General features: G+C 36.9%; 1 protein-coding gene and 1 long non-coding RNA gene across 3 annotated transcripts; one reads left to right on the top strand and one right to left on the bottom strand.

Moving 5' to 3' along the window:
* Positions 1–3539: 3539 nt before the first annotated feature.
* On the top strand, positions 3540–8699 carry sub1b (SUB1 regulator of transcription b). 2 transcript variants are annotated; one of them, XM_084413258.1, is made up of 5 exons: positions 3540–3683; positions 4983–5052; positions 5174–5293; positions 5927–6035; positions 8341–8699. In XM_084413258.1, the coding sequence occupies exons 2-5, from the start codon at positions 4984–4986 to the stop codon at positions 8418–8420; spliced, it is 378 nt and encodes a 125-aa protein (XP_084269384.1). In that variant the 5' UTR covers positions 3540–3683; position 4983; the 3' UTR covers positions 8421–8699. The 2 variants fall into 2 exon arrangements, with proteins under 2 accessions (XP_084269384.1, XP_084269385.1); XM_084413259.1 differs by having other exon boundaries at positions 3611–3683; positions 4980–5052.
* Positions 6071–8334, bottom strand: LOC311293177. Its single transcript, XR_014627898.1, has 2 exons — positions 7800–8334; positions 6071–7656 (listed from the first exon to the last, which is right to left on the bottom strand). It is a non-coding gene; the product is annotated as an uncharacterized lncRNA (long non-coding RNA).
* Positions 8700–12660: the final 3961 nt, after the last annotated feature.

The following is a 12660-nucleotide window of genomic DNA, read 5'->3' as shown; positions in this document are numbered from 1 at the left end:
TGTTATTGTTATGAGTGAGTGATTCACTCAGCCAATTATTTGTAAAAAATACTGAGCTGATAAAATATGTATGAAAATTGCTCCCTCTGTAGACAGAATACGAAGGTATAGGCAACAAAAAGGCTTGTTTTGCATGCATGCCTACAAACTCTGGAAAGAGTGTTTAAAGCTAGCATGAAACAGAAGTTGTGATAGTGTTTTCTTTCCTATTGTGATGTATCCAAGTGAAACGGCTTACAAGAAAAAAGAAAATTGGGTGGGACTTGATTTTGTCCATTAGGAATTGATTGGATGGTTGTGGTTTGCTATTGCTGTGATCTCATGTGAGTGACAGGTTGTCCCGCCCTCACGCCACTGACGCCAGTGAACACACCATCAGAGAAGAGATACTGCGTTCAGGAAAAGTCCCTTTCATGCAAGCCATTTCACTCTCCGGCCATCTTTGAAATGCCTTTCAGGGAGTTCAGTCATGCAAGTAAAGCTCCTCTTTGAATGGAGAAATATCAAATTCTCCAAAGCTGTTCACCAAGCTTACGATTAAATTTCATATTTGAAATCTGACAACAACAGTATCATAAATCTGATTTCATTCAAATAGCGTTAAAAAGCTTTTTAAGGCTGGAGCAGCTAATGCGCATGTTCAGTCCTAAGCGCGCATCTCAGAACACTGGCCCTGTCCCAAATGGCGCACTTCATGTGGACTTTCAGTCTCGTGGACTTAAATTGCCCGTGCTCGCCGAGTCTACGAGTCCGTAGGCCGTCCCATTCAGCGTTTTAACGCTCTGAAAGTGTGCTCAGCAGCGCCCCCTTTGTACCCTTGAAGCGGTCTTCCGCGAAGCCCGCATAGATGCAGGCTCCACACATTTTAACTACCCAGGAATCCTTGCGAAAGGCCAATCAGACAACGGATGGGAGGAGATTTCGCTCACAGATAATTGTTGACATGGCTGAGAAGAAAATATTACGTTTTTTATGACCTAAATGTACATTTTACCAGTTGTTACCTACAGTTTATACAAACATTATGGTCATCGACCAGTGGTTGATGTCTCAAACATAATAATAGTGCGTTGAATAATACGATCACATTATGATTCATTAAATAAATAGAACCGAATGTCAGGGCTTTACTGAGTCATATGTAAACATAGTATGAATATTGAAACCTGTAAATTCATCTGAAACTCATGCACATTTTCATTATGTGTTAAAATTGTAATCTTAGTTCAAATGGAACATTATGTATTATTATGTACAACTGTATACATCATTTAAATAAGCATGATGTATCTATTGTCTAATGCCCAGGTGGCATGCACAATATCAAAATATAGAACTGTAAAATTAGGCTGTGTAGTTGACATGGAGATAAGACGTCGGAGCGCAAAAATGTGATTTCTCCTGTCCAACAACAACCAGACCGTTATTTCCGGCTTGACGATCGACCCCTCGTGGACTCGCGCCAAGGGCCCTATAGGTCTGCACTACATGACGTCACCAAAGTGTGGACTCTGAGGAAGTCCACAAGTCCGGAGTGTGCCATTTGGGACAGGGCCACTGACTGTTTTTATAGCATCTGGATTCGGAACTTCTGACAGCAGCTGCAGTGACGCGATGACTTTATCAATCGCCGATTGGCTCTTTTATTTAAAAGGCGGGACTTATTCCGCCAAATTGCGTGTTGCACTTTCTCCCATTCGAAGGCTGTGTCCATTTCCGAGACCGCTGGTCCAATGTGGCTACAGTGTAATGTATAAATTCGTTTTTAATTGATAATTAAATTGTTTAATTAAAGTTTGTACATACTTTCCATGACAGGGTTCAAGATAAATCTTTTCATCTTACTGTAGCTGCCATTTTGCTAGGTTTTAAATAATTAAACAGCAAGCACAAACTATGCAAAAGCGGCAGCACTTTCCGGCACACCCAGTGTTCGAATTCGCTCACTTGTTTTCATTCACTCTCTCAAGAGAACTTTATTAGTGGACTAATGCAGGGAATAGTGAATGAGGGTATGGGGGCGATTTCGGACACTCAAACCTTCGGACATTCAAATGGCTCCTCCAAATGCATCCTTCCTTCGTTTCCCGTGAAATGAAGGGCATAACAGATGGATCCTTCGCGGCCTTGCCAGAATTCAATGCGCGCTAGTGACGAGAGGATGTTTTGAGAGAAAATGCCGAATTACACTTTTAAATGTAAGTATTAGGTTTCAACTTACTCAAATATCTAATGATACAAATGTAAATAAAAAAACAAGAACAATCCTCTCTAGGCTAGACTGTCCCATTCAACAATGCTCGGTCCGACCTTCGCGGCCTTCGAAAGATGCAGCCTCTGAATTGGGGCACAGCTATAAAGTCTTTAGTTCAGGGCAGGCCATGTCGTAATTGCATTTTTACGAGAAGACAACACGTGACATTCTGCTGTTCATGGCCTCAGACTCCTAATTATGCGTTTCTATGGCAACACTATCAAAGCCAATATGAATCTGCAGCAGTCAGGAGGTGCAGCAGCCATTCCCAGTTTACAAGTTGTAATTACGAGTTCTACGAGGACGTGAGCGCTTTTTACAATCTCATAATTATGACATGGTGTGAATGCATCTAGATGTCATTGCAAGCTGAAGGGGAAGATTACAAGGGCACGTGAATAAAAAAATGCACAGACAAATCATTTATAATAAATACTTATATCCATCAAAATAATAATAATAAAAAAAGATTTCATGGTGACTTTAAGCATTGAAAGTGTATCCCCACACATAACATAAGAGTTATAAAACCCAGATTTGTTATTTTCCCACCATAATCCAACTTCTGGGTATGACTTTTATAACAGCCGAACAATCATAGCAAAATAAATTATGAGTTTCATCAACAGCATTACTTTAAAACTCTCTCGCCTTCTTGTGAGAGACATTGACAAACGTCCAGTGTGGTGAGAAATCAATCCCCCCCAGGAATCGGGTCTCCTTTAGGACGCCCGAGTGATCCCATTGGTTCAACTGACTTTTGATGGTCTTTTATAGCAAAATAATAGTATTTTTAGCGCCTGATTACAATTCCTGCAGAATTACGTTAGGCTATGATCTATATTGTTTGAAATGCGTTATAATGACCATTAATGTCTTTTAAATTGCATGGTTCATATACTAGCATATAACAGAAGCTATAGGTTGTGAAATCAAGCATTTCTCGTTCTTACTGTTTTTTAGTTAGCTTATGTACTAGTCTATCATAGCATATATATACCCGATTAGTCTGCTAGCTTAGCTTATATTAGGTATGTTTTTTTGCTTACAATTTAGTTCCCAATTACATGTTTCAAATTAATGATATTTGTGTGAAAAAGCATTCTATTTACAATGTAGCATTCGTTTTATATTTCAAGCACGTTGTTTGTGCACTTAATGTAGCCTAATAAACATCATACAATAGTTAAATAGGTAATGATTAGTCGAGACACCGTGACAACAACTTTTTTCAGGCATTACCGCCTGGGTCCTAAAGGAGACCCAATTCTTCGGGCGATTTCTCATGACACCGGTCTGAAGAACCAATGAGAACTACATTTCCCACAATGCCCTCTAAGACGTTATTAGCCTTTTGGTTGGTTCTCGATTCCTCGACTTCCCGCCGCTAAGCGTGACTGACTGTTACAACCCACTGCACTACGTAAACGTAAGTCCTATTCAATTAATATAAAAGCGAATAGTAAACCGTCACTTTTAGATATGCACTTGTTAAATGAACGCACAAACTTGAAAAATGATATAAAGACCAATCATACAAAAACGGCATGTGTCATTCAGGGCCTATTTTTCCCACCTTAGATTTGGGATGCAAGGCCCTTGATCAGCCCCGCTATACTCGCCGGTGTTTGAACTACAGCAGTTAGTCTTGTTTGAACAAACCCAATAAAGCAATTTGATGTCCCCCGTCCCCGTATGTGAAAGCAAATCGCTGAAGCGAAGGCATTATTGATCGGGGAAGCGTCAACTCTCTCTTGCTTCATCTTGGATCACCAAGATGACAATCCTCTCGTAATTACTCTGCGATCGGCGAAACGGAAGGGATGCGCAGCTAGTTCTGACAGCTTTTAAAAATCTATGCAAAATTCAAGTAACGTTAGGCTAGATTAAGAAACATTGAAAATCGTGTCTCTATGGCGCATGTTAGAGCTAGGAAATGTGTGTTGCATGTGGTTTTAGAATGTTTGCTTTAGTACTTTTTAAGAACCAATATTGGTCGACTCGTTAAAATAAACCTCATATTCCCATAGTAATAATGCAAACCCTGGGAATATCAGTGAATCTTATAATTGGATTCCAGGTCAGAGAAGGTCTCGAAATTCAATAAAATCTTTAAAAATCTCATGAAACTGTTTACAGTGCCTGCCCTCAGATTTCACCCATTACAATATGATTATTAATAGTTAGTAGTTGAACCATTACTTTTAATAAGTAAACATTTAAAATAATTTAGTGTCAGATACATTATTAGTTTGTTCTGAGTAATTTTTTATTTTTATTTTTGCATAGAAGCAACATTGTGTAACACTTGTGCAGTGATGACAAATTATATAGATGTATGGCATTTGTTGTTATTTCATGATTTTTTTGGTTGGAAGGTAATTAGAAGATAATTCCATTAAGTTCTGTAATGTTAATATAGCAGGTAGTATAAAGCACATGTTTTCACACCACGGGCCCATTTGGTGAATAGAGATTATATATATATTATAAAACAGGGTTTTGACTAATGAATTTACACAGATTCTTTAAATGTTTGTGACTGTTGGATAAGGATATAAAAAATAATTATTTTGTTGAGATTAAAGCTGATTATGCCTTGGAACATGTATATTCACAACAGAAATGTGCATGGTTTTTAAGATGATTGTTAGGTTCTTTAAGTGGCCATATGGGGGCAGTGTTGAATAATGTTTACATAAAAATGATTCTTGTTTGTGTTCAGCAGCATGCCTAAGACTAAAGAAGTGCTGTCTTCCTCTTCTGGCAGTGATTCAGACAGTGATACAGAAACAAAGGTATGAACATGGATTTACACGAATGCATCACAATTAATTTAGCCTTTGCAGTTGGAGACTATATATAGTAATTTTTAGTTCTGATTTAGTTCTTAAATGTGTGTCCTTATTTTCACCAAAGGCCAAAAGAAAGAAGGCCAGCGCTCCTGAGAAGCCTGCAAAAAAGCAGAAAAGCGGAGAGACCTCCAAACCGAGCGGCTCTGCTAAGAGTGACAGAAACAGTGATGATAACATGTTCCAGGTTGAGTTTTTTTTTAATTATTATTTTATTAATATACTTTATCTCACTTATTACAAAACTACTTTGCAAGTATGGGTGTAAATCGTCACTGGTCTCATGATTGAATTTGATTATAATGATCAAGTCAACGATTCGATTCAATATCACGGTGTGTCAGTATTGCAAGTAAATAAATACATGAGCATGTAATACTGATTTGACTTGAATTATCTTACTCCCAGTTAGCAATAGTGTAATCAAAATAGAAATCTGCTAGCAAAAATATATATATTTTTTACAAACAATTTATGTATTATTGATCTGTATTGCAGACTTACTTTTTCTATGGACTAGTCAGCTAACATATTTAACTGTGGCATATCGTCTATTTTTAGTTTCTTTGTGTCTCTTATCAATTCTTTGTTTTTCCGGTTTATTTAAGGGCAAAAACTCCTACAGTATACACATAAAGGTTGAATATAGAGTATGCATAAAGTAATTTTGCATTGGAACCAGCATTTTATACTGTTTTGATGTTCTTCAAATTCTTCAGTGTTTGACTAAGCAGTGTTATTGATTAGGGATAAATCTGATATTTACTGTTCTTCAAATTAATTGTCATTTGTGGCTCATTCATGTTCTGATATGTGTCAGATTGGGAAGCTGAGATACGTCAGCGTCAGGGATTTCAAAGGCAAGGTTTTGATTGACGTTCGAGAGTACTGGATGGACCAATCTGGTGAAATGAAGCCTGGGAAAAAAGGTAACTATGCAGGCATTTATTTTTCTTTATATATATATATATATACACACATACACTGAACAAAATTATAAACGCAACACTTTTGTTTTTGCCCCCATTTTTCATGAGCTGAACTCAAAGATCTAAGACTTTTTCTATGTACAGTACTGTGCAAAAGTCTTAGGCATGTTAATACCCCCCCCCCCCCCCCCCCACACACACACACACACACAAAACAAATGGTTTTAAGTCAGTTATTTATATCTTTTGCTGTAGTGTGTCTGTAGGAAATATCACTTTACATTTCCGAACATTCTTTTTGCCATTAATTGTAATAATCCAGTGAGATCTGTGTATGCACAAGGAGTCTGACAACAGCCAGGATGATCAATGGTGATTAACATGCCTAAGACTTTTGCACAGTACTGTACACAAAACGCCTTATATTTTATATATATTTATTTTATATTGTGTATAGTGCTGTCAAATTTAAATTTGATGTAAACATATGAGAATCCAATATTTCACCAAATATGCACACTTAAGAACTAAAAACCCTGAGGGACGTTGTTTTGTCAAGCGCTTTCATGACAGAGTTTTTTTCTGAATTGGAGCGGCTGACGGTCATAATTCATATTAAAGGTATCGTCTCCTTTTTTCATTTTCATAACTCCTAAAAACAAATTAAAGGTACAATATGTAAGAATTTTGCATTAAAATATCCCATAATCTCAAGGCCAGTGTTATATATTTTGTTAAGTTGATTACTTACAATATCCCAAATGTTTCCAACTATTTTTAAATCGTGAGAAAATTGCGATTTTAACCAAGGAAACGGGGCGTTAGAGCAGGGGGGAGCTGGGAGTCGCCAGTCAATTGCGTCATATCCGCGTTACCCTCGGTTTTCGCTCGTACTGCGTGGAGTCCTGGACAAATGCGGAAGTTGTAGCGTCTATCAAGCAACAAACGTTAGCTTGTTTCGTGCAGTCGTTATGGAACACAATTATTCTTTACCGATTGCAGCTGGTTCCGTCGACAAAGCATGCTTAATTTTATATTTTCCAAATGTAGCATTCGGTAATAGTTATGTTTATGTAAGGAAAGTATTATTGCTTTAGATTTGTGTTTAGTTTATTGACATTGTTTATCACGTCTGTGTTTATGGCCATGTAAATAAATATAGCATGTGTTATACATAAAGATTAATCAGTATTTTGTCAAATGATGTGGGTATGTTCGAATGTACTTTTACAACAATTGTTTAGAACACGTAAAACTGCGCCGCGTTATCACAACAATGAATTCGACATACAGTAACATCTATGATAACCAATGTAGTATTACACCTTACTTTTCTTGCGGTTAATTCATTTTAATGAAATAAAAGTGTGATGAGGTTCAAGAGTCAGGAAGGAAGAAGACAGGGGTCGGCGTGACTGGGACTCATACTTTATTAAAATAAAACAAAACAAACAAAAGTCGCACACAACGCGCATTCACCGTGGTAACCGCGACGGCACAAAACAGTTCAAAAATGAGAGCTTCGGATCCACCGGTTTTCTTTCTCTGCGTCCAATTTTCTCTCCAGTCTCTCTCTCTCGTTCCAGCGCGCGGCTTATAAGCGGTCTCTCCACGCCGATCACTGCAATAAGACACAGGTGTTCGTCATTTGCACTTGACCTACTTGCGGGACGCTCATCTCTTCTCTCTCCCATTACAGACCGCGCTGAACCACGCCCCCTCGCCACAAAAAGCATGTCATTATAAAAAACTTAAAAACTTAACCTCATCCATGAACATGATTTTTCGATTCCCGTCTGACTGATTTACATCCACGGTGGAGTTTAAAACGACAGTTCCCATCATTCCACGCTCCTTCACATCGTCATCAAGCTACGCCGTTGTTGTTGTTTGGAATGTAGCGCCCTCTAGCAGCAAAAAATTATTGCATATCGTTAGCCTCATAGCATAATTGCCTAAGTAATATAAAAAAAAAAATGACTTAGGCAATTATGCTATGAGGCTAACGATATTGTACCTTTAAGACACAACTGTTACTATAAGTTTCTCAGAATAAAATAGGTCAAATACTGAAGCTTGAGTCTTAGATCTTTTTAATGATGTATAGTTTGTCAAGGTAATTACATTAAATCTAATAGTACTTTGAACTAATTTAAACAAAGAACAATTTAGTGTGTCGGCGTCCTCGTGAAGGTTAACAGGTTAAGTGCAGGTAAAACATTTCATTTAAAATATTTCTTTCATTTGATTACTGTCTTATAGCCTAGATGTTTTTGTTCCATCAATTGTATTGAATCACCCTCAGGCATCTCGTTGAATCCTGAGCAGTGGAATCAGCTGAAGGAACAAATGTCGGACATCGATGATGCAATTAAAAGACTGTAAGACCACTTTGTGCAGTGAATGGTTGACTGGTTCTTTTTAGAGTTCCATACTTTGGTACATGGGGACTTAACAAAATGTTTGCTGTTTCAACTTGTACTTTATGTATGCTGTTAAATTTGAAGAGACTTCTTTTGTTATGTTATTGTTAATTTCCAACAGTCTGCTGTTAAATTTTGATGTGTGTGCATAAGTCTTGACTGGGTGATTGTTATTTTAATAGTCTAATAGCTGCATTCTTCTCGTACTCTGCCTACACAATAAAGGCTTTTTTGGTTTGGAGTTTTCAGTGTGTCATTTTGAGTATGACTTAAATACAGTGTGCTTACTAGCTATAAAAATTGAACCCATGTTATGATGTTTTGTTCCCTAAACTAATGTTAAAATGCAGATTTTTAAACTCTAACTTGTTGTGATCCTGACAATAAACAGAGCAGTAATGGATGACCTAAAATGAAGGCGTTTGGCACTTTATGATACTTGTTGTGTCCAGTCCTGAGTGATTGTGTGTAATTTGCTCGCCTTCGCGTGGGAGCAGGAATTATAATGGTCCGTACACCCACTCAAATATAGACCAGACTCCAGAATAAAAACAGCCCTTTCACTTGACTGTCCAGAAGAGCCATCTTGCATCAATTGCATTTGCTGTCTAAATTAAATCAATCTTAAATCATGGTAGCCACTGTATTGCCAGCATGTATTTGAGACAATATGGTTTATGGTGTTGCGTGCAAAGGAAGCATTATTCAGACAGTTACTGTAAGAGGAAACCACAGTTTGAGCACAGTTTTTTTTTTTCAAGATTCAGAGGTCCAATGTGAATAAACAATTATAAAATAAATTTTATTTGTATATCTTTTTTTCTTTTCTTTTTTTACTCTTCAGAACTGGTTGACTGAGCAAAATTCCTATTTCAGACATATATATATATACACACACACACTTATATACAGCACATATATATTTTAGGGGTGTAACAATATATTGTGTCACAATATATAGCAATACAAAACTGTAACAATATGTATCGTGGATAGTGACAATATGTATTGTGTATAAGGGGGGGTCCTGATAATCCCAAATGTATTATGTTACCAGTAAAAAGTGGCCTACATTATTTTAAATATATTTAGTCAGTGACAGTTCAAGCCCAATTCGTTTAAAATAATTCTGTATTTTCAGCTTCAGAATCATGAATATTTTTATTCTGGTGTCACCATTGTCCTGTGCTGTGGGTTATCAGCACCAAGTCCAAGCCTTTCCATTTACACCCACAATGTAATATCAAATTTAGCATTTTAATCAACAGTAAATTTTTTTGTTAACTGGCTTTTACTTTATGTCTTGGAGTATCGCAATAATACTGTATCATGAGTTCAGTATCTTAATATGTTTCGAATCGTGACATGAGGGTATCGTTACACCCCATTATTTATATATATATATATATATATATATATATTCAGAGCCGGACAGTAACGGAGTACATTTACTTGAGTACAGTACTTAAGTACAATTTTGAGGGATCTGTACTTTACTCGAGTATGATTTTTGGGGAGTACTCATGACTTTACTCAAGTACATTTGAGAGGCAAATATTGTACTCTTTACTCCGCTACATTTCTATCCATAACCGTGAGTACCCGTTACTTCTTCTAAAAAAAAAATATATATTAAAAAAAAAAGGAAAAAAGAAAAACCTCGGAAACCCTCAATTTGTTGTTTCCCTCTCAAACGTGATTGGATTGTGCAGGCGCCACTGATTGGGACAGCCTATCAGCAGTCACCTTCAGCTTTCCAAAGTCAACTCCATGGTCAGATTTAGATAAGAGACGAAACCATGGACGAAACAATGGAACCCGTGGCCCCACCTCGCCAGACTATTTCAATTTTCGCTCGCTCGCGCAGTTCGTTTCGCTTTTGTCCAGTCCGGCGCCTCATACACATGCGCCCTGTCACAAGCGCAGCAGTTCATCTACTTTACTCACCGATCAAATAAGACTTTGGCGGGACAAAATTTAACTTTGGCGGGCGCTAAAATAAGTTCAGTGCAGGAAAATTCATGCGTGAATTTAACTGAGTAGTAGGCTACATGACCATGCACTCGCACAAATGCGACCACATAAAATTTTAACTTGCACATTCTCCAAAAATGGTTGCAGTCTGGAACCCTGTGATTTGATTGATGAGAAAACAGAGAAACTCACATGTACACAAAATTGTTAGCTGAATTTTCTTTTCTGATATTACACATTAATGTAAGCTGAGCATTTGCTTTGATGTTCTTGAGAATGCGGTGTGTTTAACACAGTCAGGTTCAAATGTGGGTGCAAAAAATCCATTAAAACTCTAGCAGAGGTTTGTCAGAGCGTTGCCATTGTGCTATTGCCTTGTGGGCAAGTGAGAAATGTTAAATAAAGCAACATGGTAAAAATATGAAAATGACTTGATTTTACTTTCAATTCCTTTTACATTCTCCAAGGTATTAACATTAACATTTTTCATAACTCCATGTAAGACGTTTCTGTACATAAATGTAAGCACTGTGGCAGTAGTAATGCAATATTTAGAAAATGTACTCTTGTACTCTTGATACTCAAGTACTTTTAAAAACAAGTACTTCAGTACTTTTACTTAAGTAGACATCTGACTGTAGTACTTTTACTTGTACTTGAGTAAAATTTAGCAAGGGGTATCTGTACTTTTACTCAAGTAATGAAGCTGTGTACTCTGTCCGCCTCTGTATATATTATATATATACACATATATATATGAAGAGTTCAGATGCAAAAACCTCTAAGTGCCATCTGAAATTTTCTTCTAGAATGATCATTTTTATCAAGCTCGTATATTTAAGTTAAGTAATTTCACTTAAATGACAATTAGTCGGTCATTTGCATTGCCATTTAAGTGAAATTATTAAACTTAAAAATACGAGCTTGATAAAAAAGATCATTCTAGAAGAAAATTTCAGATGGCACTTAGAGGCTTTTGCATCTGAACTCTTCATATATATATATACACAAACACAGACTGCTTCATAAGTATCAAATGCATCTTAAGGTTTGAACATCAAGCTTTTTCCGTTTCACTGGCTGCACTTCAGGTGGTGGTTACTATGGAGATCTAACCATGGAGGTTGATTGTAGTTCCTGAGAGGTAATCGTTTCATGTTTTGATTAAGATTGAACTTGCATTTCACTCTTTTACCTTTTATTTCTTTGACCAAATGCTGGCATAATGCTAAACTATGAAATATCAGGCTAAAACCATCTTTCGACCTCCTGTGCACAACCAATAATGAGCGTAAAACGTGTGCAAAATTCCCACGATAAAAAGAAATAGAAACATTTTATTGGTGGATACGCTATATAAGTCTGAGTTTGGCATAGTGCCCGTGATTTGATAATCCAAACATCAGTTAATTTCCACATTGCTAAAATGTTCTGAGTTTAATACAGTAAAGAGCCTTAGATTAAAATGGACCATGCACATTCATATATGCCAATTTGAAAATGTCTAATGTCATACAAATAAAAACATCACTAGGTGGCACCAATGCTCTGTTGAAATGAAAAGTTCTGCTAGTTTTTAGACACAGTAAAACCACACTCAACCTGTCAACGTTTTGAACAATGAAACAAAGGTTTCTTTAAAATGACTGACAATTGTAGAGTACACATTTCCATTTTATAAATTGAAGGTCTTTAGTTCTACTTCGTAACTATCAATATAACAATTCTAATAACAGTGAGTCAGTGTGTTTGTGACATGCTGATGCGAATTTCTTTCCATCACATGTTAGTTGTTGATAGGAAAGGAATTTGTTTCACAACTCTTGGCAGTGCATCAAACACTGTTAATGCATGAGAACTTCCTTTTCCATCAGTGTGTGATAGGTATTTCATATGAACTCATTAAGCTGAGTAATGTGGATGTCATGAGGAGTCACATTCAGTTGTTCAATTAGAACGTGTTACAAGTTGTGCTTTGGTCTGCAATCATTTTAATGAAAGCACAAACACGACGCAAGATCTCTACCATCTGTCCACTAAACAGGAATCGGTGGAATGTCCCTGATAGCTGGAAGCGGTATTAATTGCCCATGCAACCTGAATTTTCTTTGATTTCTTGTACATCACTTTGATGGTTTTATGATGGATGGAGGAATATGAAGAACATCCTGCAAAGAGAAGCCAAACGGGTGTGTTGCACTAGTTTACCAGTGGAGCACTTTAGGTCA

The sequence above is a fragment of the Rutilus rutilus genome (genome assembly GCF_951802725.1).
Source record: "Rutilus rutilus genome assembly, chromosome: 7".
Lineage (NCBI taxonomy): Eukaryota > Metazoa > Chordata > Actinopteri > Cypriniformes > Leuciscidae > Rutilus > Rutilus rutilus.
Note: the sequence above shows the minus strand (reverse complement) of the source record. Positions and strands in the feature narration are given on the sequence as shown.

What these genes read in the sequence shown, in the direction of transcription:
- sub1b (XM_084413258.1), top strand. Translation starts at nt 4,984, where the DNA reads ATGCCTAAGACTAAAGAAGTGCTGTCTTCCTCTTCTGGCAGTGATTCA. An exon ending in GTGATGATAACATGTTCCAG is followed by an intron (nt 5,294 to 5,926) that starts GTTGAGTTTTTT and finishes GATATGTGTCAG; the next exon opens with ATTGGGAAGCTGAGATACGT. An exon ending in AATGAAGCCTGGGAAAAAAG is followed by an intron (nt 6,036 to 8,340) that starts GTAACTATGCAG and finishes AATCACCCTCAG; the next exon opens with GCATCTCGTTGAATCCTGAG.